Here is a 25993-nt window from a genome sequence, read left to right as displayed (position 1 = left end):
CCGCGCCATGGCTGTGGGTTGCGAGAGCGGCACTCTTGGACTGCGCGACGGTCGGAACCCAGATCCCATGGCCCAGGTTCCTCCACTAGTAGAGTTCTCTGGCGCGCCGCGTCGACTTGCGTTTCCTCCCCCTCTAGGCGGTAGGTTTCGCAGCCGCCGCGGCCGCCTGGTTCTCGGCTTTGAGCGTCGCGAGCTGCTGCTCCCGTTCCTTGATATCGGCGAGCAGCTGTTTGGTCATCTCCTCCGTCTTCGACTGCGCATCGGACAGCTTCTTGATTTCGGCTGCCTCCGTCTCCATGCTGAACGGTTGACCCGGTCGGTTCTGGCGGGGGATCATTGCGGTGCGCTCCCAGACGTCCCCGCTGTCCGGGGCGGGGAGCGGTGGCGGGGCCTTGTTCTTGCCCTTGCCCTTACCGCCTGCGCCGCCTGAGGGCTTCCATCCCCGGGGCACGGCGCCGGCGGTAAGAAGCTGGAAGAAAGCCTCGTAGGGCTCATTGAAGAGTTGCTCCTCGTAACTCCAGGCACGGACCTCGCCGTTGGCGGCTACCATCGAGGCCTTTTCCTCATCCGTGCGTCCGTAGGGGTGCAGGCGGAGGTAGTGGTATAGCGTCTGGGGTTTCTCGCCGGATTCGTTGACGTAATAGAGCTTGATGGTGATGTCGAATTCGCCCCATCCCGTCTCGTTGACGAGGAATGGCTTGCCGGGTTCTCCCTCGACCACTGCATCAATCGGTCAACATCGCATAAACCACGCTGAGCGGTGCTTGCGTAACTGGGGTAGGGTGTCGGGGACGTACTGCGGACATAGTTTGGGATCGATTCGTGCAGCTTGAACTGAACGCGGCGCACCCAGTACGTAATGTCTGTGTCCTCGAGGCCCTTCACAAAGACCTGCCATGAGTGCGTATGGTTGTCGGGTGTCCCCGGTGGCTTGGGGTTCGCGTCGGAAAAGGGAACGGCGGTGGTGCCGACGACGAAAGGCCGACGGACCTGCGTCAACTTGACACGCTTGCCCAGCTGGTTTGACGGCGCCATGGTCGCTGTGGCGGGCTATTGGCGGGAGCCGCGTAAGCGCGCATGCGCTGGTGAGGGAGAGCGCTCGTGCGCTTTGTGTGGGTAGTGTCCGTTATACTGCGCTGAATCAATGACGAGGGGGGCGCCGGAACAGCGGCGTAGGAGTCGTCGTGGTCTGTAATCGTCGGCGCGGCGGAAGTTGGTGACGGAGGCAACTTCAAGGAAGTTCGGCGACGTTGGCTCGTCCAGTGTCAGCCTTGCAGGCGTCGATGCCGCTAGCCAATCCAGTTCACGGACGGGCCCCTGCCGCCGGGTGGGTCGTCCAATGGCGCTGGAGAAGAGCTTCGATACAGCGTCACAAGCGCTGGGCATTCAAATCGACTCCCCTAACTGTGAAGGCAGTAGCAATCGCGCCATATTCACATGGGAAGTCCAAAACCTACTTTCAAACATCTTGTCGGCTATGGCAATGTATTTTCAGCATTAAAGTGACTTCCAGAAGTCGATAATAATTATTTAGACGCATATGAGCCCAGGTGAGCATATTCGACCTGTTAGTGCATCGTCATGCCCGAAGCTCATTGTAGCTCCCACAGCGCGACTGCTTCAGCCTCATCCCAAAACGTATGATCTCATGACTTTACTCCGAGCTCCCGTCCTTTAACAACCCCGAAGCGTCCCCTAGGCCAACTCAATTGAACCGCAAACACATTCGTCGGCTCACACACACACATTAAACTGTTGCAGCTTTGCAGTAGCTGCGTTCCGTGCTTGACGGCCAGCCACACCGATCGCGGGCCACTCGATAGTGAGCTGAAAAGCTTCACCTGGCCGAGCTCCGATCTCATTTCAGAAGACACCCGTTCCCAAGATACACATCATGGCGTCGGCATCAAAAGCAGCAGCAAAGAAGCTCGTCGTCTGCGGCGGCAGCGGCTTCCTCGGCTCCCGAATCTGCAAATATGCCGTCGCGCGCGGTTGGGACGTGACGTCCATTAGGTTCGTCTGCATTCACCCCGATCCGTCCCAACGACACCACCCATCGGTTCAGCATAGCGATACTCACCCGCAGTCTACAGCCGCTCGGGAGAGCCCAAGTGGGAAAATGTCACCGCCTCCGCCGAAACGCCCTCGTGGTCTCACAAGGTCTCGTGGGAGCGCGCCGACATCCTCCGCCCCGTCACCTATGCGCCGCTGCTCAAGGGCGCCGACTACGTTGTCCACAGCATGGGTATCCTCCTCGAGGCCGACTACAAGGGCATCGTCTCCGGCAAGGACTCGCCCATCGCCGGCCTGCAGAAGATCTTCGCCTCACCCGCTGCACGGCCGCGCGGCGTCAACCCCCTCGATAAGAAGCTTGGCGAGGACATTAAGCCCGAGGACCCCAACCTGCAGTTCTCCTACGAAGTCATGAACCGTGATAGCGCCGTCGCCCTCGCCAGGCACGCCTCTGACGAGGGCACCGGTGCCTTCTGCTACATCTCGGCCTGCGGCGGCGCGCCCATCATGCCCCCGCGGTACATTTCCACAAAGCGCGAGGCCGAGAGCGCAATTGCCACCAACTTCCCGCGGATGCGCAACGTCTTCTTCCGGCCTCCGTTCATGTACGACGGCTCGCGCAAGTTCACTGTTGGCATGGCCGCCATGGCTGGCGCAGGCACCATCTTCAACAACTTGACGGGCAAGTACCTCAACAACTTTATGGGCGCAGCCGGCACGAAGCCACTCAAGGTCGAGGTAGTAGCCGAGGCCGTCGTGGAGGCGCTCAGCGACGAGAAGGTGCAGGGTCCCGTGGAGGTGGAGGAAATTGAGGAGCTCGCCAACAAGGCGTGGAGGAAAAGCATGCTATGAATGATCTGTGTACCGACCAGGAAACGCTAGAATGTACAATACCCGCCAACAACGGCTCACCTCTATCACCCATACCTGAACCTCTCATATCATCGTGCCTCTCTCGAAGCTGTCCCTGATGTCCGCCGTGTACTTGTCGTAGAAGCGCGACAGCTTCTGGTTGAACTGCTTGTTCTTCTCGTTGATGTACGTCACGTCGCCTTCGTCGCCGTTCTTGGCCATGCGCTCCTTCCTCTTCTTTAGTCTCTGCTCGTCGGCCCGTCGGAGATCCTCCACCAGCCGGTCCACGGCAGCCTTGTCCGGTTTGTTTTGCGCAAAGGATGTTGAGTCGGCCGTCGAGTAGAACGAGCCGTCCTTGTCCACCGCGATCAGCTCGCCATCTTCCATCTCGACAATGTCGAGTCCACCAGAAGCTGCCGCCTTCTCTATCGCCGCCATCTTCTGCTTGTCGTAGTTCTCGAGGTCGAGATTGATGTTCTTGAGCTGGCGCTTGTACACCTTGTTGCTCTCCTGGTGGTTGTCGCGGAACGCGTTGTTGTCGCGGTGCGCCGCCTTCTTCTTCAGGCGCTTGTCCCACTTCTCGCTTTCGTCAATCGTCCAATCCCACGCCCGCTTTCGCTCAAAGTCCTCGCCGGCCTCCTCGACGTCCGCCTTGAGCAGCTTGTGCGACGCAATGGCATGCTTGCGGTGGAGGGCCGTGAGCTGACTCGGGTCGCTGGCGAGACGCTGTGACTCCTTTGTTGCCTCCTTCAGGTTCGTTTCGGATGATGTTTTGGCTCGCGCCTGCAGCGCCTTGAACCGTGCCATGCGCTCCTTGGCTTTGGCGGCAGCATCGGCGGCGCTGGGCTTCTCGGGTTCGGCCTCGGGATCTGGGGCCGCAGGTTTGGGTGCCACCTTAGTTGTGGGCTTGACTGACGGCTCCGCGGGAAGGGGCGCGGCCTCGGGCTCTGTTTGCGTTTGTTCCTTCTCCTCGGTGTTTTGCTGCGGCTCAGCCTGTTGGGCCGCCTGGACCTCCTCCTGCTCGGCCTCGGCCTTGGCTGCGGCTCTCGTGGTCCGTCTCTTCTTAGCAGGAGGCGCCATGTTGCTGAAAGTTGTGGTGTTTGTCGCGTTCGCTTGTCGAGATCGTCGGGCGCGGGGCGACGTGCAGTGGACTGGGCTGGGTGAAACCAGGTGGTTGCGTCAAAGGCGGACCAAGAAAGTTGGCTGCCCACACGGAAATACGTAAGCGCGCCTCCGAAGGTCGACACCTGGCTGGTGACAGGATTAGCGCGACTGGACCTCCGCAGGCGGCGAGCGGGTAGCACAGCGGGAAGGCCCACTAGATCTTTGGGGCTGTTGGGGTACGCTTGTCCCCTGAAGCTGGCCCCTGGTAAGCGCATTCACCCCGCGTTAAGCTGGGCTGCACCTCCAGGAGAAGCTCACGTCCTCTGCACGCGACATTGCATCCCAGCTTCAAAATTTGATCACGGCAATGGCGCTCACTCACCGCCGATAGGCCTCGCTCTCACCGCAACTCACAGGCTATATCAGAGAAGCATCTATTGCTAAGATGATACGACCAGCCACGCGCCGGGCGCCTCAGCTCCCTGCCACAGAGCTTTGCCCCGGTGCTCACCAGCGACGCTTCAAGACTTTTGTCCGCCACGTCGACAAGAATAACCAAGTGTACTATACGCTCGCGAACCGACGGCCGCGCCCGGACCCCGCCTCTCCCGCACAGCATGAGTTCTTCTCCATGCCAGACCTGCTGCTCGACTTGGACGCCGAGGGCACCGTCGGCGTGCGCCCCTTCGATGAGGAAGCCGACGAGCGCCGGCTCAAGGAGAAGTGGCCCGCCGAGCCGCTCAAGCGTGCCGCCGTGAAGGCGAGGGTTGAGCAGTTTGAGGAGCAGGTCTACGAGTCACGTCGCAGGGCGAGGCAGCTCTGGTCGCAGCCAACGAACATCTGGCGCATCACTCCCCACGATGTTCTGTCTGCTGCGCTGCGAGGCGCACCGTCGTCAGACGAGTCAGTACAGTTGGGCGCTTCCGAGGCGGTATCAGGGCCAGTAGCCGGCACAAGTGTCCTCGCTCAGCTACGCATCGAGAACGGCATCCCTCCTCATGCATTAGATGAGGACCAGCAGCTGCTACGGTGGATGCTTCTCCGACAGCACAGCCTCCAACACTCCAGAGAGAGCAGGGACGAGGCTGCCCCGACTCCCACGCAGCTGACGGAAGCGCTCAGGAAGCAGAGCTCCATCACGGAGATCAGGAGGCTCATCTTCCAGTGCCTCGCCGCAGGCACCAGTGTCGACGGCTTCAGCTCGCTGGGACGACCGAAGCCGAATCTATCACTCGAGGTTCGGCAGGCGTATGAGCGGGCGCTCGATGAGGATCCAACTCCCGGACGCCAGAATCTCGAGGCTTTAACAGCTATAGGCAACCTTGCAGCAAGACTGGCAACCCTCGGTACTGACATAGGGGCCCCGTTGTATGGCCTCGGCCTCAGACTGGCTGCGGAGGCTGGTCTCCCAGAGACGCTCTCGGAGTGGTTTCACCGCGGCTACGAAGCGCAAATATGGATCGTCGACGCGGGATCATCAAAAGACGTGATATCGTCTCTCTCAGCCATCAATTCCATCCTTGCCGACCAGCAGCACGCTGCCATGAAGAGCATACCACAGCGGCAGCTCATCTTTCAACTCCTCACGGGAATTGACGAGAACGACGCCCTCTCACCAGAATCATTCCGAGGCCTGGTCATGCTCTATCTCCAGCAAGGCACACCGGCCCACGCGCCATCATCGCTGGCCGCCTACCAGTCGTACATATCCCTTCTTGGTCACCTCGGCGCCGCCAGGACCCTGTGGAAGGAATGGCGCCTTAGCGCGCCGCAAGCCCGTGCTCTGGCCGGAATGCAAAAGGCAAAAGGCGATGCAGTCGATGTCGCATTTGCAGAAGCCGTGCGGTGCGCGTCCCGCGTCATCGCTGCGGGGGATGGCGAGATGGCCCCTGATCTCAGCCTCGACGAGTGCGCCCGCCTCGACTATCACGCCATCGAGATGCACGACATAGGGGCCTGGTATGACGCCCCCGGCCATACCCCGGAATCTGCCCTTGCCGCGGCTGCACTCGACATGCCACTCGACATATGTATCGAGCGAGTACGGCAAATGCGGCCTCTATGAGTGAAGTTGGATGAACTGGCCGGGCGCTTGGACGGGCCGTGAGCAGAATATCTCGCTGAACATGATGTATACTATAGTAAGACAAAGGGTCACCCAGACTCTAGCATGTGATCGAGGAAAGCGTCTGGCCAAGCGTGGGGTTTTGGTTACGGGAATGTTGTCTCAGGAAGATCACTCAAGGGCATCGTGCGGCTTCTGCAACTGCCATGCAAATAGCCACGTCCGCTACCACCAACACGATGAGTCGTTCACACGGCCGGCTTATGGCCCTATCGGATCCAAAGTCCACACGCCGAGAAGACCCTGAATGTATGCAAACTCGCAGCGCCACTGGGCGTCGGCGTCGGTTTCCATCCGAGTCGCGCGTCTGTGCGAAAACCACTCACATGGAATCCAGCCAGCGCCGGGATACCGCATTCGTACTTTGATCACCGCCTCGCTGGCACCCCACAGGCACAACTCGTGACGGCCCCGTGCCCCGTCCATGTTCGAGGTGGCGGGACAGTTGCATCTGCCCCTGCTGGCTGGCATCGGCGAATCGTGGGTGTAACGGCTCGCTACGAGCGGCAGGGGATCGTGGGCTGGATCGGCGCAGACTGCGACTTACACGGTCCACCAAGGCAGCTTCCTGAACGAGAAGGTCGCGGACCGCACTCCGGGGTTCTCATATTTGAGTCGTCCTCGTCGGAGCACTGTCACTGCCCGAGAGCCGGGAACGTGTCGAGACGCCTTGAATGTGGCGTCCAGCGGATGTCATCAAGCTGAATCTCTTTGCTGCACTGCTCAGCAACCATCCAGGGTATGAAGCATGGCGTCACCGATGACCTGCCCAAATGCGCCCAACATGAGGTTCCAGCTATGATATTGGCCCCTCCTGATCACCCTAGGTTCCCGACAGGTCACTATTCGGGGGGACACTACGTGGCCGTGAAGTCCGGGGTCATAATTCGCATGGCTGCTCCGCTCGACTGATGCGCAGCGGATAAACATCGTACTCCGCGACGAGCGGCACCAGCAAAGCATCAAGAGCACTCGATGCGGCCACTTTCCTGCCGCCAAGCATCAGGGCCAATAATGGCCTGCCGTGCAATCAAGCGGTGATGCCCGTGTGGGTCGCTGGCTTCGCATTGCTCACCGTGGACATACTCGTATGGCTATACGCTGTGACCAAAAACGAACGCTCAACACAAGATGATGCGGCAGCTGGGGGGCCATTGTGACAAGCCATGCGTTCTAGAACTGTCCGTGGCGAGAAGTCGCGGTAGAGCATTGAAATTGCCTTGAGAAACTCGAGCGGACTCGTGGGCCCTGCGGCGTCACCGTTCCTCTCTTCGTATCGTGCATGTGAACTGAGGCAAACGCGAGAGCCAAAACCTCGCCTGCGAAATTTTCATGCTCTCCGACAGCTCAGATAAGGGCCGGTTTCCGCTCTTGCAACGGAGACGAAAGTGAAATTGCCGCCAGCTATGGTGAGAGGTTTTGGCAAGCGGTTCCATCCGACGTCTGTCAATGATGCACGATGCTTCTCTTGTCAGCCGGATTGCTTGCATCCAAGCTCAGGCCAGCATCCTGACTCGGTCCGGTCCGATAGTTCCTCCCAGGGCATATTGTCCAAGGACCGGGGTAGCTCAAGGGATATCAAACCACCTAACCACCTCTGCCGACGATATCCACATACCGCAGCGGGACATTTCATCTCCACGAGCGTGGAGCAACAAGGGAGCCGGACAATGGCTCCGACCACGTCCAGGCCCCTTGCGTCGCTTGTTCCTGTGAAATTGAAAGAGGAAAAAAATCTGACGTGCGCACAGAATCAAACTTTTTCTCCGAAACGAGGGTCGCCGTTTGCGAACCAAATTGCTCAGCCCGCATTGACAGAAAAACTTCTCTCATGCCGTCGAGGAGCTTAGTATTAGCTGCAGGTTCCCAGCGCGGCGGGTGGGCCAGCCAGACCCGTGGCACCCTGATGGGCTTCTTACTGGCCGAGGAGGCCATCGTGAGTTTGAAGCCCTGCAGGGTCGGCGCCGTCGAGTGAGGACGGCCCTGTGCGAAGCGTGTCACAACGGCAACAGAGCCGGCAACCCGAGCCCGTGTGGGGATGGCATTGTCGCGCGGGCGAAACCTGGGCTTCGAGGCACGGAGCGGCAGCGCAGCAGAGCGTATGCCGAGCGGCAGCCGGTGGCGCCGTGGACGCCAGTCTCAGGCCGAGGCGTCGGTCAATCGCACCCAGGGACGCCGGACGGCATACCGGTCGACGGACCAGGCGCCTCGTTCGCGTTATTAGCGAACCAACTGAGACGCGGGACTGTCGAGGGGGGGTGCTGAAGGGCTTCATGGGCTTCGGTCTGGCCATGATCCATCGCCGTCCAGCCATTCAATTCGGGCACGCGGCCCTCCACCCGAGCGCCGCCTACCCACAGACAGGAGGAGGACCTCGATGCGGCTCCGTATGGGATCCTTGCCGCGCCGTTCACGTCCCCGCAAAGCGGAGTGCTGTGGCCAGCGAGCCCACGCAGTAGGAGTCATGGGCCGCCACGACGGCGAGTCGCTCCAACGCCTCATCACTGCGAAATGCGTGAAGGGCGCATTTGCAGGTACCGCTGGTACGGGTCCAGCATTGAAAGATTCTGCAAAGTGCCTGGTCTTGATATGTGGGGACGCTCAGGGCGGGACGGAGCTTGATGGGCGATCCGGCATCCGAACGCGGGCAAGCCGCAGTCTCAGGCACCGCCAGTCATGAGACTCCTGGTGGCAGGGGAGGTTCGAGCTGACGGTGCTGATGCGATGCTGATGGCACGCAAAGGTGGACACTGGCGCCAACGCAGCACAACGCAGCGCAACGCTACCGAACGGAGCAGCGGGCCTTCTGTCGAGGTTTAATGGGCGGTGTGCGGTAGAGCGCAATGCTGGGAGAGGACGTACGTTTCGACTGGCCACTGGCATCTTGCGTGGGCTCGCCTCGTACGGCGAAAGCTTGATGGCGGGTGCTGCAATACGACGGGACAAATGCGAAGTATCCGTTTGCGTGCCGTTGGGGCGTGGGGGATGACGACACTGGGGCGGGCGGCCGGGCTTTTCTCACGTAACTTGTACCCGTACGATCACGGTTTTAGACGGAGCGCGTGGCTTGCGTTGGGTTCCAGAACCGGGAGGCAGGGGCGTGTGCCTGGATGCGTGTGTGCGGGATTGCGCGTTCGATTCGACGGATGATGAGTGTCGAAGAGGGGCGGATGACGGGCGACACGACGGGGAGCTCGCGGCGAGGGAAACGTGCTCACGCTGGGAGCGCTGGGTCGACCGACTGACGCTCCACGCGGGGGGGGCCTAATAACGCTGGAGGGAACCGACTCCGCCTCGGCACCAGAGGTGCTATTGCTTGCACCGTAGGTGATTTTAATACCGTACCTACCTTACCAGAGTTACGACAGACAGTACCTTCTTTGCCGCGCCGCAAGGCGACTCGAGGCGCCCGTCACCGCAACATCAGCGGCACAACCTTATGGAATTGGTGCCAGACGTGGTGGGCCGTTGGGGGTCTCATGGGGGGCATGGACTCCAGGGTTGGCGGCCCATCTTCAGCGCCGTGCGTGCTGCAGCTGGCGACCACGGGGGCGGCGGAGCGCCCTGCACATGCCCGGTGCCCGGCCTCTGGGGCCAAGCCCAACGTACTCCGTATGGTGCGATAGGTAGGTACTGTACCCAGGCAAGCCAGGCCTAGTACCGTCCTGCACGAACGACATCCAGAAGGCCTCGAAGGTGAGGTGCCCGGTGATGGACCACCTGCAGCCAGCGCACCTGGCCAGCCCGCCTGCGCCTGCGCCGCGCAGCGCCAATTGATGCGTCCGCCATGCAGGCGCGGAGCCCCCTTGTCGAGGGAGCTCGCTGCAGCGGAGCCAACATGAAGCTTCCAAGCACCTGGAAGCCCCTGGGGGCGTCCAGCCACCCGGACGGACATGCATGGCATTCAGGTCGGAACCTTGAAGGCAAGGCGCCTGCACCGAGCTCAACTCAACCGCGATTGCGCTCCGTTCAGCGCTTCTGATGAAAAGCACTTGGCGTTAGTCCGCGCAAGCCGGCGTGGGCGCAGCAATTCACCGGTGGACGCTCAAACAGGTGGGCTGCAAAGGACGGACTGCGGAGGACTCGTAAACCGCATCTTGTGGCCCGCATCATGGGAACACAACCGCGAGGCCGGAACGCCGCTGCTTCGCACACCCTACCCTCCGCACCTGAGCTTGTTCCCCATCTCGTGCGACTGGGGGTAGTCGCCGGTATCCCGGCGCTGCCGCCCTGCGCCCTGGTACCTGATCGTACGGCCATGACACGTTGATGCCGCAGCCCTGGAGGAGGTGTGTTGCGGCGTGCGCCGAGCAGGCAGGCGCGCAGCGTGATGCTTGCAGGTAGGTACCTTCAAGTTGCCCTGTCTTTGTGCAGAGCAGCTTCCCCTTATTTACCTGGGCTTGCGCTCCTCGATTGCCATGCAATGCATGCTGGGTTGCAGCTCAGCAGCTACAAGTACTCGCCGCAGCCTCCCGAGACCTGACGACGGGTGATCGTGGCTCGAATCTGAGGCCCAATTCCTTTCTGCTTCCCCGGCCCCCTCGCTCTCTCCGCCGCTCCAACAGAGCTTCCATCCAGCATTTGCTCTCCGCCGTCCGCGGACCAACGGGCCTGTTTCACATCCCGTCCGTTTCCCTCCCCGCATCGTGCATCAATCACGCCTCTGGCGCACGCCGCAGTTGGTTGCGCCTCTGACCGGCTGTCTCAGCGGCACCCGCCATCCCGCCGTGCCGCCGTCCGTCTCCAGCCCTTGGCTGGCTGTGTTGCAGTAGGACTGCGCTACTCCGTCTTCCGTGCCGTTGCACAGGGAGGCACCGCACCCACCACCACCAACAGGCAGAAAAGAACCTTGGTGTCTGCTGCGTCTTACCAAACCTGTCGCGGCCAACTCGCACGCCATCCGCCTCGTCGAATACGCCCTCGAATCCCGCGTCAGAGCCTGGCAAACAGCCTTTGCCCCTTGCGCCGGCCAAGTGGGCTTTCTCACCCAGCGGACGGGCATTTTGGATTTTTAGACCTGACGCCGCCAACGCAACCTTTGGCGCAAGGTCCAAGGGGCCACGGCCGGACTCCACACAGTCCCCCTCCCTTTGCCTCTCTGCCTCTGCCTCTGCCGTTGCCGTTGGTGCTGCAACTGCTGCCGCTCCAGCTCCTGCCTCTGCCCCAGTTCGTAACTCCGTTCGCGGCTGTCATCTCACCGGCCGAGAAAAGCACGACAGCGCCCACCACCACCACGGCGTCGTCCACTCCACCGCCGCTCCACCTCCACTACTTGCGCCGCCAGGGGCGAGGAGTCACACGTCAACAGCATCCATCAACCCCGAAGGACCCTGTTTTTTTGCTCGGCTTCCGTCTACTATTATAAGCTCCCTGCCTGCGCCGGATCGAGTCATCCTACGTTTTCCCGCCCTGACGACCTGGATTGGTTTTTTTACTCCTTCTCCCTCCGCCTCCTTTCCTCGCAAAACTCCCGACACCACATGTGGTTTGCGTCTACATTCCTCGCTTTGGAGCGGCTCTTGCTACTGCCCGCAAACGACGTCGCCCCGGCTGCACTAATCCGGTAACCCTGCTGGCTCCCCCAGCCCAGGCCCAGCCCAGGAATCGCCTGGCTCGTCTTGCTCAGCTCATCCACTCGCCGGGTGCTAGTACAAACGGTCGCCCGCAAACCGCGCTACCCAGCAAGGTACCTAGAGCACTCTAGCACTGCACCTCGGACTCGACCCAACCCACCCACCCGCTCGCTCGCTCGCTCGCTCACTTACAAGCGGCCGTCGCCCACCGGTCGGGGTCGCTATCGCTGCTGGCACCTCGTCGTCGCCGCACATCGTATCGTCCATCCGCTGCCTCAGCCCGGCTTATCGCCAGGCGACGCACGCACGAAAACACAGCACACAGTCACACGACTCTCTCGGGCGTGTCCCAGACCACCCCTCACGACGCCAGATAGGCAATCGCGCTGCCGAATCGAATTCCGTGCATCCCTCCTCCTCGTTATCTGCCGGACCTCCGCGTCGATCAAGTCACCAGCGCCCGCACGACCCCTGCACGGGCTGGTCACTGCCCGGGCCTAATTGACCTCGTCGTCTGCACCAAGCCGTGCCTGGCGTTGCTCCTCTCCGGTCCCTTCGTCGGGGCCCATCGTCGGGGCCGTGCCCACAAAAGCCGGCCAACGCCCGCCTCGAGGCTCCCAAGACGCACCTTTCCCTCCTGTCGCTACCAGCCCGCCGTGCTTGCTGCCCTGCGCGCTTGGCTTGGGTTCGAACACTACTAGCCCGTAGCTGAGGCCGTTGCTGCTTGGCCAGGCTACGCCTGTCTGCCTCTTCCGCGACCCACGGCCCGCGACCCACGACGCCCACGACCCACGTCGTGCGTCCTGCGTCCTGCGACCTGCGACCCGCACGCAAGCCCGCTTCCACGCCCGTCTGCATTCGGGGAAGTCGCTTCCACTTCCACCCCGACACGCCCCTTTGTCCTCACTCGTTCCTGCCTGCACAAGCACAACACGTGGTCGTCCAACATTTGCCACCAACAAATATTTCATCGACCCGTTTTCTCGTTTTAAAAAAACCCCTTCCCTCGAGCATCGTGCACGTTGAACCCGATCTCTCTTGCCTTGGACTCGGAGACCCAAGGCGTCGCTCCTGCGGCGACGATCCGCCCGCACCACCTCACTTACACAGCGGGATTTACAGCCACACCCGCAACAGCAGACTGCACAGCCATTTTGCTGCGTCGTTTTCTGGCACCAGCCGCCCGCCCGGCTCGTCTCTATAAGTGCCAGCCATCTCGACGAGCTGTTTTCCTGAAAGGCTGCCACCCCATTCTCGCCAGCAAACATGCATCACCACCGCAGGAAGTCGGGCAACACGTCCATGACGGACGTGCGCAAGTCTGTAGTGGCTACCGATCCTTCGACCAAGCTACGCCGGCCAGGCATGGCACGACGACATACGCCAGTAAACGCCCAGAAACTTGGGCGAAGTCATCGCGAACGAGAACGCGATAGGCACGACTCATGTGACGACGAGCGGGAAAGCTTCCCCCAGTTCTGGTATGTGACGCTCCATGGCCATGAGCCGTTCCTCCACTGACCGTCCTCTTCCACAGCATGACTTGCGAGAAGCAATTCGTCCCGCACGACGAAAAGTTCCTCTACTGTTCCGACGCGTATGTATACTCCACGGCGACGCTCTCTCACTCTTCTTGAGGCTCGGTCAGTCGATTGGCACACGGGCTGACTTGGGAATCACAGGTGTCGACGCATCGACCAGCAGAGCAGCTCGTCTACGTCCCAGTCCGCTGCGGCCCATCTTCGCGGCTACAACAACAGCAGCTACCCTCTCTACTCGTCCGGAAACCCCGAACCCAAAGACATCATCCCTCGCGCTGCGCCTTCACGGCCTACCTCGATGCACTTTAGCAGCTCTCCTCCCGCGTCTCCCCGAACCGCGAATTCCTCATCCTATTACAACCATCATCATCAAACGTCAGCGATCTCAGCCCTGCGATCCCTCACTATCGGACCCCCCAGCCCCCCTTCACCGACAGGGAGCAACGCCAGCAGTCTCTGGCCGTTCGGGCGAAGCGTCGTTCCGAGCCCCGGCAACTCTTACACAAAGCCGTCGGCGCCGTACCTGTCGTCAACCTACGATAGTGGCTACAACTACGGAAGCAGCGGTGCCTACACGTACGATGTGACAGGCGGCGCAGTGGATCGACCGCTGCCATCTCGTCACCCCAGCGTTTATTCTCGCCCGAAGAGCATCGAGCTCGTGACCCCGATGGTCGGCCGTTGATGGGGCAGGCTAGTCCCAGCACGACCTCGGGAACCGAACATCTGCATTTGCTACGAAGACCTGGACCTGAACTGGGCACTGCGGCCGAATTGAGGCGTGGTGCCCCAGAGCCCGTTCTCCTCCCCAATGTCTGAGCGCCCGAGCAGGGGCCCATAAAGCACAGCAAGGGGCATTTTGCGGGGTTGCAGGGGTCCATGTCCCCGCGGAAGTGCTCAGGGGCGGGGGAGACACAGCAATCTTGCAGCGCTGCAGGTCTACGTGTCTTCTCCCGAGCACCACGACGGCTAACGCCGTGTCTTTGAGGCAACGCACAGGTTGCCTTGTACAACCACAGGACCCGCGCAGGTGCAAGCACGATGTACAGGTCATGTTTTCGCATTATGGTTTATTGTCGCCGGCGTTAAAAAGTGGGTTTCTCTGCGCATCTCCCTTTGCTGCAGAGCGGCAACTGCATCTCTCTCCACTCCAAAAAGAGCTCGGTCATTTCGTGGAGCCTCCCCACCGTCGACTTGCGGAGCAAAGAGTCGCTGGACGGGGGCCTGGCGACTGGGGCCGCTCAGCTCGTCCCTCATCGCGAGCCCGCCGCAGACATCAAAGCTCGGACGGCCCGTGGTTGTCGACTCGACAGGAATAGTTTGCTACGGAAAGCCATGACATGACGCATGTGCCTTCAATGAGCACGATGACGCGGGGCTGGACTAGACCACCAAATAGGCTGCATCTGCATGGCGACGGGCAGCGATTGATTTTTCTCTGGTGGCTTGGATCTAATTTGGCGGCTGGCGCGGAGACATGCCACGGCCGAGTGACGGCTTGCAATTTTAGCGGCTTCTCTGTTTTTTTTTTTCTTCCTTTCCCTGCGACGGCTTGTATTCTGTGGGCGATTTGGTCAACAAGGGCAGCATTTAAGAAAGGCGTTGAATTATGTTTGAGGCTTTGATGGCGGGCAAGCGAGACCGATGTTTGGAAGATGTGCCGGATGAGACATGCATTGCAGGGCATAGCATGACATGGTACTGTATGGCACGGCATAGCATGGCAAGTTGTACGGCATAAACCACCAAGTGTTTGTTGGTGGGAGCCGGGGGAACATGCAAGTCCTGTTATTTTTTCACCTACTCAGCATCAAGTAATCAAATACTGAGCTACGTCCTGCTACAGTATATACCACCAAGTAATCACCAACTTACACACCGGGTAGTTTGCGGCACCCCCCAAGACGAAGAATGACGTTGTTTCTGGTGCCAGCAGGGTTTGACGGCCGTTGCTCTTGCCTAGTTGTTGGCACCTACATCGTCGTAGGTCGGTCTGCGACGCCAACGAGGAAGGGTCCAGCCCCGGGCCTCGTCCAGTCCGGTGGTCGAGGCTCCGCACTCGGCGCGAGCTGTCACTTTTGTTGATGCCGGCAGGGCGAGGGTGCTGTTGCGAAGGAGGCACTTATGCGGCAGGACATCAGGCAACGCCTCTCGCTGCCTGTTCCTGGACATTCACCATAGACAGCACGACTGCCTCGTCACTCATTGTAGGGGCGCCACCTCGCCTACACTGCCTCCCAGCCGCTCGGGACGCTGGCTGACGCACAGAGGGTTGGAGAGGGGGGCCACATGGACATGAGACCGGGGGGGCAAGGGGGGCGATGAAGAGAGAGAGAGGCGCGCACTGGTCACTTGGCAGCGCGTGGTGTCGTGTGGTTGACCGTTGGCGGAGGAGGGGGGAGGGGGGGAGCTTGGGGAGGAAGAGGCGCAGACCAGACGCCCGGCTCATCCTATGTGAGATACGTAGCACGAGAGGGCAGGCAAGTGTTGCCGAAGCTCGTGGTGCTGCATGCTGGCTGCGGGTGACTTTGCTCCGCGCGAGCTTGGCGGCTTATCCGTTGGTCACGTCCTGGACAAGCACCACCCCAGACGCCCGAGGACGCACGCCAGTGGCTTGAGAAGCGACGCAATCGAGGGGGACAGGGAAGGAGAAGGGGGGGAGAGGGCGCTTGGAGGCTTGCGGGGGGGCTTGGAACCTGGACCTGGGGCCTGGACCTAGCGCGTTTGTTGGAAGTGCTGGATCGCGGGGAAATGGGCCTGGAGAAAGGAAGATGAAGAGCGAGGAGGCGGCGCCACCGGGGGAGCGAGTGAGTGACAGATGGGCCGCTGTTGGCGTGTGGCGTTGGCCCTCTCGCCGTTGGCGTGGGCCGGCTTTGCGCTTGCGCGTGAGATGCAGAAGCAGCAGCAGCAGCAGCAGAAGCAGCAGCGCCAGCAGCCACCTTGGATCGCGGGGGTGGTGAGATGGGCACCTCCAAAAAAAAAACCATGCCGGCTCTCGTCGTGGCTGGGCGCCGGTGACGCGACGCGAGCGCCCTAGAGCAGGGCAGCCACAGGGGCAGAGGAATTGAGTTTTCCTGCGCGTTGCTTTTTTCTTTTTTTTTTTTTTTAATCTGCTGCATTCTGCGGAGGTTGGTTTGACACACCTTGAAAAAAAGAACAGAGTTGAACATGTGGCATCGGCATCTGAATCGTCACAAAAACGTGTGGTGATGGTCTGGTCCAGGGGAAGATGGTGGAAAGTATGTACAACTCGTTCTTATATGCAAGGTAGGATGTACAGTACATATACTGTACTACTTTATTCTGCATATACGTGTGTAAAATGAGGAGAGAACCCCTACTACGTATGTTGGTTGGCGCTGCTCCGCTCCAAACAAACATACGGACAAGAATGCATCAGTCATTATTTAATCGGCCGTCCTTTTTGTCCGTCCAGAGAGAGAGAGAGTCGGGATAATACCCCGGCTCACAGCAGGTAATGAAGCCTCCCCCACCCCCCATCCACATGCGATCTGGACTGGGCCAACGACCAGGTTAAGCGAGGAAGCCTCCATAGCCATGTCTGGTCTCGTCCCGCGACGCAGAATAAAAAGCCAACAAGGGTGATTAATGGTCATGCCGACAGCCAAGGAGAAGACGGTACGGTACGTAAAATTTACATGCCCGTGCAATAAATAGGCCTGGGGGGGTCCATGATGACAACAACATGATTTGTTTCGTCGTCGAGGCTCGCGTGCCTTGCATTGGCGACCGAAGCCACACTCGCGTGCAATGCATGTATGTATGTATGTACGTACATACAAACACAACACACTCGTGATGCTCGTGCCGTGCGCCTCTCGCTTGGCTTGAAGCACGACATCTGAGGCTGATGGCGGGCGATCGCGATGGGCGAGGCAGGCTTGCCTGCGCAGCCCTTCCCCAGTGGTCGGCTTGGGGGGCGAAGAAGCCAGCCAGCCAGCCAGCCAGTCATCGAACCTTGCCAACCATCATCGTCATCGGCCTCGTGCCGCATTGCATCTCCAGGGGCAAAGTCACACCCGCCATCCTGCCCGCTATTCCCCCGCAGCTCCGTCCCCTCCCCTGACTCGGCGACCTTCGCACCAGTCAGCGCCCCCCTTCATCTGTTGCATCTCGCTTTCTCCGGACCGCGAAGCCGACCTGCCGAGTCCGCGCTCCCCAAGTACCTACCTACCAACCCAACAACCAACCCTTCCCCCCCTTCACGTCCTGTGCTTCTCCGTAAACAAAAGGAGTGAGAATTCTTCTCCTTCGTGCATAACTTGGCACAGGACTTGTACAAGTAAAGTGGCCGGCACAAAAACTTGATCAGCTCGAATTTGGAATTTTGGAGAAGAGAAGGGGGAAACACCGTACGGGAGGTGGTTTGATGCCCGACGCCCCATCGAGCTTGGTGCGTGCTCGGTGCTGCTAACGGCGTGACGACGGCTGGCGCGCCCTTGTGCCGTTGCGTGGGGGGGATTCTTCAAACGCTTAGGGCGATGTGCCATGTCGTGAGATGCTCACGCACCACCGCCTCGCGTTGTCCCCAAGCCCAGCAAGGCCAAGACCGGCACCGCAAGGCCGCTGACGACATTGTCGCCGAGGTCCGTCACCACGTCGTGAGCAGCGAGGGCCGCAAAATCTTACCACCCGATTAAGCCATGTCGTCATGGACCAAGGCAGCGAGGTCACCGATGTCGGGCAGAGTCAATCGGTCAAACGACAGGAAACGCTTCATGGTCATGTTGCGGATAATATTGGTAGAGATGAGCAGCGTCTGCTCCCGACGCGCACACGCTCGTTCTGCCGTGCCCCGATCCTTTCCCATGCTCCTAAAATACAACATACACATGTGCCCGGCCCCCATCTAAATAGCTGCCCAGCACTGATTTCCACACACACATATCTCGTCGGCCAGCACGGCAGCTTACCGGTCTGTCGGCCGCGAGCTCGCCATCTCTCCGTACCGTCCCCTGTGCTTGGTCGTGTCGTACGCCTGGAGCACGCGCGTCTGGCTTTCGTCGGCCTGCGAAAAAGCGTACCCGCGCTGCTTGCGCATCCGCTGCACCTGTCGGACCTTGCGGATCGCCTTTTGGAACTGCTCCATTCTGCGCCGCAGTTAGCAACAGCTAAAGGTAATGCCTACGCCGGTGAGGTGTCGAATACGTACCTGGGTCTGTAGTCTTGAATGTTGTACTTTTGAATCTCCTGGATGTGATGGTACGTCTGCGGCCGGTACATACGCTTGGCGTACTTCCACGCAAAGTCTCGCAGCAGACACATAATCGCCAGGACCAGCGTCTGCAGCCAGAATATCGGGCTCGTGAACAGCCGCGGAACCACGCCGTGGTACTCGGTCGAGAAGTTGACCATGGGCGCCACGGTGCCGTAAGCGGCGATGAACACGTACCAGATGGCCATGCTGCCCGGAATCGCCAGCACGTGGTACTTGGTCCAATTGTTCGTCACCAAGGCCGCCTTGCCCAACACCGTCAGGAGGACTGCACCGTACAGGGCGGTGCCCCAGACCCAGTGGCCAGCCGTCTTGCCGTCCCCTTGGATCAGGTCGCCGTACCAGATCAGCTCGCCAAAGATGTACAGAATGATGGAGTGGTAGAATGCGTTGGCGATCCACTGCGCAAACACCTTGAGCTTGAAGAAGCTGTTCTGCTGGCCCATCATGTACAGCTGTGGATAGCGGTCCAGGAGGCGCGCCGAGATGAACTGGTCCAGGATGCCTAGCGCCAGCGGCGGCAACACGGTGTAGAAGACGTTGTAAAAGGACAGCGTCCACGATTCGTAAATGACCTGTCCCGAAAAGACGTTTTGGAATGTGTACTGCATCAATCAGTCTCGTCAGCAATTGTTTCAGAGGCCTTTGGGATATTCGTGGGCATACCCAGAATTGCGTCATGTAAAGAGCAATGTTCTTGTAAAACGAAAACAGAATCGTCTTGCTCACGCGCTGGTAGCTCCAGGCGCCGTGAACCAACAGCAACTTGCGCAGAAAGCGGAACTGGGCAATGGCCACGTCGGCACTGCGGGCGGCTTGCAGACCCTCCATGCCGCTGATACCGACGCCGATGTGGGCAGCTTGGATCATGGAGACATCGTTTGCTCCGTCACCGATGGCGAGCAGAATCGATTGCTTCTTGTGTTTCTTGACCAGCTTTACCACCAGAGCCTTCTGCAGCGGCGACACGCGGCAGCAGATGACTGCCTTGCACATGACGGCGAGGTCGAGGAACAGCTTCTCGAGGTCCTTCTCCAGCGCATACGTCAGTGATTTGCCGTCAATGACCAGGGCCAGCGTCTCCATCTCGATTGTGCCGTCGCCCTGAGTCCTGATGGCGTCAAGCTTCTTCTGGAGATTGTCGCGCGTGGCCGCAGCCGACTCCTCGTTGACAATCAACAGCATCATGTCCTCGCTGAGGAGCTTGCAGCTCATTCCGATGTTAATGGCAGTCTCCTGACGGTCACCCGTCAGCACCCAGACCTTGATGTTGGCCTGCTGCAAGGTGTGAATCGTCTCGGGGACGCCATCCTGCAGCCGATCCTCGATGGCCGTGGCGCCCAGGAGGAAGAAGTCGTGCTCGATGATCTCAGCCGCCTTGTCCAGCTCATCTGCGCGAGTGCCGCCAACCGTCGTCGCCGCCGTGTCGAAGATCTGGTACCATTCTTGGAACTCTTGCTCGGGAATCTCGCGCATCGCCAGGCAAAGCGTCCGCAGACCCTCAGATGCATATTCTTCGAGGTGACGCAGGGTGGCCTCGACGTGCGGGTTCTGATCGCTCAGCCGCTCGAGAATCACCGTGTCGGCGCCCTTGCAGTAGCAGCGGATCTTGCCATCGGGGCATCGATAAATAGCGGACATCCTCTTTCGGGTCGAGTTGAACTCGCACACAGCCAAGAGCTCATACTCCAACTCCTGCCCGCCCGTTTCAATAATCACAGATTTTGGCTTGCGGGCGGTGAACTTGTATCCTAGTTCGACGGCGCCCTGTACCAGCGCACCTTCGTCCGGAGACGCAGCTTGATATTTGATGTGGCCCTTCTCCGTCATCTCAGGAATGACTGTGTGGCAAATCGCCAGCAGGGAGAGAAAGTGGTCGATGGCTGGAGCTGATTCGTGCCCCTCTCTGAGGTTGGATCTGAGCCTGTTGAAATCGTGGATGTTCTCGAGGTCGTCGGGAGATGTGGCGCGGCGGTCTTCGGACACCGCATCGGCGTACTGGATCCCCGCGATCGAGCATTGCTTGAACTCCATCTGGTTGCACGTCAAGGTGCCTGTCTTGTCGGAAAACACATACTCAACCATGCCAAGCTCTTCAACCAAGCTCGACGTTCTGCACGTGGCCGGAGTGTCGGTCTTGTCGTGATACATGTCGAGGTCATCGTTGATAAGGATTCCGTGCCAGTACTTGACGAGTTCGACCGTGACAAACAATGAAATGGGGACCAGAGAAGAGAACAGGACCCAGTACGTGACCATGTCCTTGGCGAACGTCTGTGCCACCTTGCCCGCGTTGTTGATCCTGTCCAGGTAGAGATACGAGAGCGAGTCAAACTGCACACTGCGCATGACGAGGTCGCCGACTGTACAGATGACGCTCAGCGCGATCAGCATGCCCACGAGCACAAGCACAAGCCAGTTGAGCTGCCTCTCCACCTTGGTCCGCTTGATGGGAGCTGCCGTAGCGTTTCGCATCAACTTGGTTTCGTGGCCTGTGAAGACAACCACACCATGGATCCACGGCGTGTTGCGCAAGGTAGCACCTCGAAGAAGCAGCTGCTCAGGGTTCAGGGGCAGCTCCTTTTCGCCTCCTCCGGACTGCATGGTGAGCGTCGCCTCGTACGTATACAGGCTGCTGTTCGGCTGTTCCGACTTGATGCGGCCGCCAAGCCGACTCAGTTCGCTAGGCGACACCATTGACGACGTCTCGGGCAACCCCTGCTTGATCTTCAGGTTCGTTTCGCCGTCCAGGTTTGCTGTTTCGATATAACAGAGACCCTCGGGCTCCGAACTCGCGAGGAGGACCAAATCCGCGGGGAATGGCTCCTCCGATTCCACTCTGACCACGTCTCCCACGGCCACATTGATCCACTTCGTTTCCGTAAAACTCGTTCCTCGTAATACTCGCGCTCTGGACGTGTTCAGCGCGTTATCCGCTTGTCTTCTCCGGTAGTCTTCGACCAGCTCCTTTCCGGCTGAGATTGCAAGCACAATAAGCAATGGAGCAATCGTGGTATACCGGTTCGTCGGCGAGAGGCCCGGAATCTGCTGAAGGGCAGCCGTGAAAAGGAAGAAAATGTTGGCAACTTTTGAAAACTGCTCGAAGAGGAATTTGGGTAAGAATGTCGCGACGTTGTACTTGGCGGTAGAGATGTGATTGTTGACGTATTTGTTGGCAGCATTTGCCGGCGGGTTGTTGAGATGAATGATTCGGGGGCCAAGGGTTGAGGGATCGGGTTTGCTTCGGCCAAATCCGAACTTGAAGTTACCCATGTCGAACTTCTTGCTCTTGTGATCTTGCTGAGCGGCGTCCCCGGCGGGCCCTCCGCGTTCTTGTCCCGGCTCCGTCAGGGGCAGGTCCATCTCCGAGTATCCCTCGCCCATGCCGAGCCTGTTCTTCACCTTGCCCAGGAATCCACCGCCGAGACTCAGCACGCTGTTTCTGTTCCTTGCGTTATTCCGGGCGGATGCGGATGCGGCTCCGCCGCTCATGGTGCCACCATGTTGGTAGTACGAGTCGCCGTCCGTGGGATAGTCGTCAAAGTCGTCAGCATAACGCTGGTAGTTGCCCAAGTCTGATGTCTGGCTGTACTGCCTGTGAGTGTACGGCCCGGTGGCACCCTGGCCGCCCGGCGTCAGCCCAGCACCTCCGCTCGGGCGTCCAGCGGCCGCGGGCCCTGAGGCGCCGACAAAATCATCGTAGGAAACCGAGGGGCGGCTTTGGGGGTCATGATCGAGCGTGTACGAGCGCATTAGGTCGTCATCGTTGAGGGCGGACCGCTGGCCGTCATTGTATATGGGCTGGTCGCTGTCGAGATCCAGCAGAAGGTCGTCGCGGTTCCCGGCGGGACCGCCAGGGCGACCTCCTGTTGGCCTTCCAGCCATGCCGGAAGACGAGCGATGGTCAGGATGTCAAGGCGGCGGTTCGACGTCGACGCATACAGAATCGACGGGTGGCGGCGTGTCTTGCTCTGATTTCGCGGACGGGGTCGAGACGCGGGTCGCGGGATGCGGGATGCGGGACGTCGAGGGAATAGGCGAGGGTCGATTGAACCACCTCACTGCGCGATACGACCCGGCGGGTAAAGTGTCTCAAGAGCGTGGTTTCGCGATGGCTCGTCGCAAGCAACCGGCGCAGTCGGTGCCGGGCTGGATTTCTTTGTGCGCCTGGTTGGCCTGCCGGCACTGCACTGCCTCCTTATTCGCCGCGCAACACAATGTCGAGCAGCCGGGTCCAGCAGGGTTCAGCGGCGGACGCGAATGACGATAGACGGGGGGGCTGAACTCGTCCGTCCGGTCGAAACGGAAGCAGCCGGCGAAACGCTGGGGGCGCAGGAGGTCCGTCGGGGGTGCTCGGGGCGTCTCGAGACGGCGTTGTTTGAGATGTCCAAGCAAGCTGGGAGGCAAGCAGTTGAGTGGTCGTCAGCAGAGAATTGATGGACGAGGCCACCTCGACTCGAGAGCTGCCGCGCTGGGCTGGCTGGAGCAGGCACCCACACACTCAAGCAGCAGACCCAACCTCCACTACGACCGCTGCTTGCGCCAGCGGACATGGGACAGGGTGCTGCCGGGGGCTCAACTGGAATACGGGCCCGAAGCCCCCCGCCAACGCAGGGGCCAGGACCACCCGCGTCCACTGAAAATTGATTGCTATTCGTGGCAGCCGCCCCAGCCACATCACTCGCCACGTTCCAAGCTCCTGACAGGTCACTGGGCCGGTGAAAAGCTGTGCCTCGAGGTATCCTTGCCCGCGACCCGCGCCGCCAGAGTACATTGTTTCACGACGGACTGCTAGCGCAGGGACCTGCTGTTCGAGCGCGCCAGAGACGCAGCTTGTTCAGTGTTTCGTCACCTCTTGCGCGGGTCCCCCACCTTCGCCTGACCTTAGCCACGGCACAGCCCAGCGCGACCCAACCCACCAGAGGCAACACACACGAGGCCTTCATCGTAACCACAACCCAGGCATCCAGGCTGCTATCGCCCGCCGTCTCACGCGACCAGCCATCGACATCCAAGACTCGTATTCGCGTGCGTGCGTTGGTCGCCCGCCCCAGCGTAGCGATCATGGTCTGCGCCAAGTGCCAGAAGCTCAGCAAGGGCACCACGCTCGCCACGCCCGAGGTCAAGAAGAAGAGTGAGATGTACTACGGTTCGCCGGCGAGCTCCTCCAAAGCGGCAGGTGCCAACAAGTCCACTACCTTGGCACAAAGCGGTATCGGAAAGGCAGGTGACCGTGATCAACGACAAACGTGTCTCTTTGCTAACACCTCTCCAGAGCAAGCTCTTGTCCAAGTCGGCCAAAAATCCATACGCCCAGTACTCGAGGTACGTTGTGACTCCTCACCTCCGCATGCATGCACGGCAACTGACCGTGGTATCACAGCTCGTGTTCGAAATGCAAAACCAAAATCACTCAGGGACACACTTTCTGCCATACTTGCGCATACAAAAACGATGGTATGGCGGCTCTTGCATCTTTGTCGCCAGCTCACTCCGCTGACTACAAAACCAGCTTGTGCCATGTGCGGCAAACCCAACAAGAAGAGCTCATCAAAGGCACCAACAGTATCTGGCCAAAAGTTTACGCTGAAATGATGTGCGGTGCAGTCCGTCTCAACATCGGCCCCGAAGATCTGGGGCCGGCGGCGGATTCGGTCGATGCTTGCACAGCCTCCCAATCACGACATTCTTCCTCACGCCTGTACGCGCACGATGGCCACCTAAAGCGCTGATTTGATATCGCCTTCAAACAAGGCCTTCAGCCACTTCCCGATGTGCGCATTGACTTCGTCGCTGGCGCCCGTCAATGCCCAGTGAGAGCCGCCGACCTCAGCCCTGGTCAGCTTGGGCATGTATCGTTCCATACCAGCTGACATGGAAGGCGGCAGGGCGGAGTCGTTGGTCGCGGCAATGAACATCGTGGGCATCTCTAGCTTTACCTCCTTGTCGGCCAGCGGGAGCTCCTCCTCCCAGTTGATTTTGCGCGTGCGATACCAGTTGAGCGGTCCACGGAGTTGCGGCGCGCCTTGGAGCATGTACTTTTCGACATAGTGGTTCAGCTCCTCCTCAGAAAGTAAAACCGTCCTGTCGAGCTTGGGTAGATTGTCCAGCAGGACACCTTTCTCGGCGACGAAGGCGTGCTCGCGGTTGGGGCCGAATCCCCCCCACATGCCGTTGAGAAACTGGCGGACTTTCTCCTCGCCCTGAATCACCTTCTCCACGTCTGGCCCTGCGAGTTGGAGCTGGTACGTGAAGTTCTTGAGCTTCCCCATAGCAATGAGATCCTGCAGAGGGAGCCAGGGCTTCATGGGCGCGTTGAACGGCGTGCAGACGCTGAAGACGCCCTTGAGAAGCTCAGGGTGCCACAGGGCGATCCTCCAGACGAGGGCACCGCCCCAGTCGTGTCCGCCAAGGACGATCTGGCCGTCGCCGACAAACTTGCGTGCCAGCTCCTTGATATCGGCGGACATGCTCTTGAGCGAGAATTGGGCCAGATCCTCGGGGGTGTCAGACCCGGCGTAGCCCAGGAGGTCGGGGACAACAACGCGGAAGCCGAGCTTCATGAGGTACGGGATCTGGTTGCGCCAACCGAAGCTGCAGTCCGGAAATCCATGGATGAGGAAGATGGTGGCGATGGGAAGGGTGATCTTGGGTTCGCCGAGAATGTACTTGTACCTCTTGCCGCGGACCACGGCTGATTCGTACTTGACCCGGACGTCGTGGGGGGTGAGCTTGCTGGCGTCCATAGTGGGCAGCGCCTTGCAGGTCGCAAGTCAGTGCCTGCGCGGTTATTATGTACTGGACGCGTGTCAGCAAACGGACAAGACTGCGAGTTCATGGAAGCGCGGCGTTGAGATGATGTCCGTTTGTGCAATCGATGACGTCCAATGCCACAGACCTGAACCGATGACAAGGAACACGGGGATCGGGTTTGCTCCCCGCCCGTGACTTACTGGAGCAAAAGGATCTGCCGTGAATTCCTGCGCCACAGCGTCCGTGACTGTACTCTCTCCTTGCCGCTCGTTATAATCCGCGCTGCGCACTGGTCGTGCCCCGTCTCGTGCTCGGTCGTCAATTCCGTCCCGGAGCGCTCAAAGGAGGCTCTAGCGCAGCAGGTAGGCGACAAATGAATCCAGCGCTGAACGCTCTGCCGCTTTACAATCACCTTTGGAACAAGACGGATGGATGGCCACCGTTGCGCGACAGGTTCTTCAAAAGGATGCAAGAGGGCAAGCGAACACGTCGATTTGCGTCTCAAGTATGTGAAGGGCAAGTGATTATTATAACAATGCCGGCGGGGTGTGTGCGGTGCAAGCTCGGCAGACGCCCGGCCGACTTGCGGTTTGGGGATGGTGGGCGTTCCACCACGCGAGTTTGGAGGCGGGTGGCTCCCACGGCGGGGCAGCGGGCGTCACCCGTTCCTGGAAGGGGGGTGGCGCTCCGCGATGCCGAGGCATAGCACTCACTCAACATACGGAGGTTGATGAATGGCGGGCGGGTTTGCGGGAGCGGTCAGCGTCGTGGCCTGACTTGACTTGTCCTCGCACAA

At 60.0% G+C, this 25993-nt stretch overlaps 8 protein-coding genes across 8 annotated transcripts; 4 read left to right on the top strand and 4 right to left on the bottom strand.

Moving 5' to 3' along the window:
• Positions 1 to 133: 133 nt before the first annotated feature.
• PLICBS_002932 (NuA4 histone H4 acetyltransferase complex and the SWR1 complex subunit) lies at positions 134 to 1035 on the bottom strand (the record flags this gene model as incomplete). The annotated part of the gene is made up of 2 exons (XM_018322650.2): positions 134 to 720; positions 798 to 1035. The coding sequence occupies 2 exons, from the start codon at positions 1033 to 1035 to the stop codon at positions 134 to 136; spliced, it is 825 nt and encodes a 274-aa protein (XP_018177880.2).
• An 859-nt stretch (positions 1036 to 1894) lies between these two features.
• PLICBS_002931 (uncharacterized protein) lies at positions 1895 to 2865 on the top strand (the record flags this gene model as incomplete). Its single annotated transcript, XM_018322649.1, has 2 exons — positions 1895 to 2013; positions 2094 to 2865. The coding sequence occupies 2 exons, from the start codon at positions 1895 to 1897 to the stop codon at positions 2863 to 2865; spliced, it is 891 nt and encodes a 296-aa protein (XP_018177879.1).
• An 84-nt stretch (positions 2866 to 2949) lies between these two features.
• On the bottom strand, positions 2950 to 3945 carry PLICBS_002930 (pre-mRNA-splicing factor syf2; the record flags this gene model as incomplete). The annotated part of the gene is made up of 1 exon (XM_018322648.2): positions 2950 to 3945. One exon carries the CDS (start codon positions 3943 to 3945, stop codon positions 2950 to 2952), a length of 996 nt encoding a protein of 331 aa, XP_018177878.2.
• A 469-nt stretch (positions 3946 to 4414) lies between these two features.
• PLICBS_002929 (uncharacterized protein) lies at positions 4415 to 6034 on the top strand (the record flags this gene model as incomplete). Its single annotated transcript, XM_018322647.2, has 1 exon — positions 4415 to 6034. The coding sequence occupies one exon, from the start codon at positions 4415 to 4417 to the stop codon at positions 6032 to 6034; it is 1620 nt and encodes a 539-aa protein (XP_018177877.2).
• A 6899-nt stretch (positions 6035 to 12933) lies between these two features.
• On the top strand, positions 12934 to 13893 carry PLICBS_002928 (uncharacterized protein; the record flags this gene model as incomplete). The annotated part of the gene is made up of 3 exons (XM_018322645.1): positions 12934 to 13148; positions 13205 to 13264; positions 13350 to 13893. 3 exons carry the CDS (start codon positions 12934 to 12936, stop codon positions 13891 to 13893), a joined length of 819 nt encoding a protein of 272 aa, XP_018177875.1.
• Positions 13894 to 17865: 3972 nt separating this feature from the next.
• PLICBS_002927 (aminophospholipid translocase) lies at positions 17866 to 22329 on the bottom strand (the record flags this gene model as incomplete). Its single annotated transcript, XM_018322642.2, has 4 exons — positions 17866 to 18043; positions 18143 to 18319; positions 18382 to 19049; positions 19111 to 22329. The coding sequence occupies 4 exons, from the start codon at positions 22327 to 22329 to the stop codon at positions 17866 to 17868; spliced, it is 4242 nt and encodes a 1413-aa protein (XP_018177872.1).
• A 1179-nt stretch (positions 22330 to 23508) lies between these two features.
• On the top strand, positions 23509 to 23944 carry PLICBS_002926 (uncharacterized protein; the record flags this gene model as incomplete). Its single annotated transcript, XM_065600102.1, has 3 exons — positions 23509 to 23671; positions 23720 to 23769; positions 23828 to 23944. 3 exons carry the CDS (start codon positions 23509 to 23511, stop codon positions 23942 to 23944), a joined length of 330 nt encoding a protein of 109 aa, XP_065456174.1.
• Positions 23945 to 24164: 220 nt separating this feature from the next.
• Positions 24165 to 25190, bottom strand: PLICBS_002925 (uncharacterized protein; the record flags this gene model as incomplete). The annotated part of the gene is made up of 1 exon (XM_018322641.2): positions 24165 to 25190. The coding sequence occupies one exon, from the start codon at positions 25188 to 25190 to the stop codon at positions 24165 to 24167; it is 1026 nt and encodes a 341-aa protein (XP_018177871.2).
• Between the last annotated feature and the right edge of the window lie 803 nt (positions 25191 to 25993).

The sequence above is a fragment of the Purpureocillium lilacinum genome (genome assembly GCF_023168085.1).
Source record: "Purpureocillium lilacinum CBS 284.36 DNA, scaffold_2, whole genome shotgun sequence".
Taxonomy (NCBI): domain Eukaryota; kingdom Fungi; phylum Ascomycota; class Sordariomycetes; order Hypocreales; family Ophiocordycipitaceae; genus Purpureocillium; species Purpureocillium lilacinum.
The sequence above is the reverse complement of the archived record's forward strand: the minus strand, read 5'-3'. Positions and strand labels throughout refer to the sequence as shown.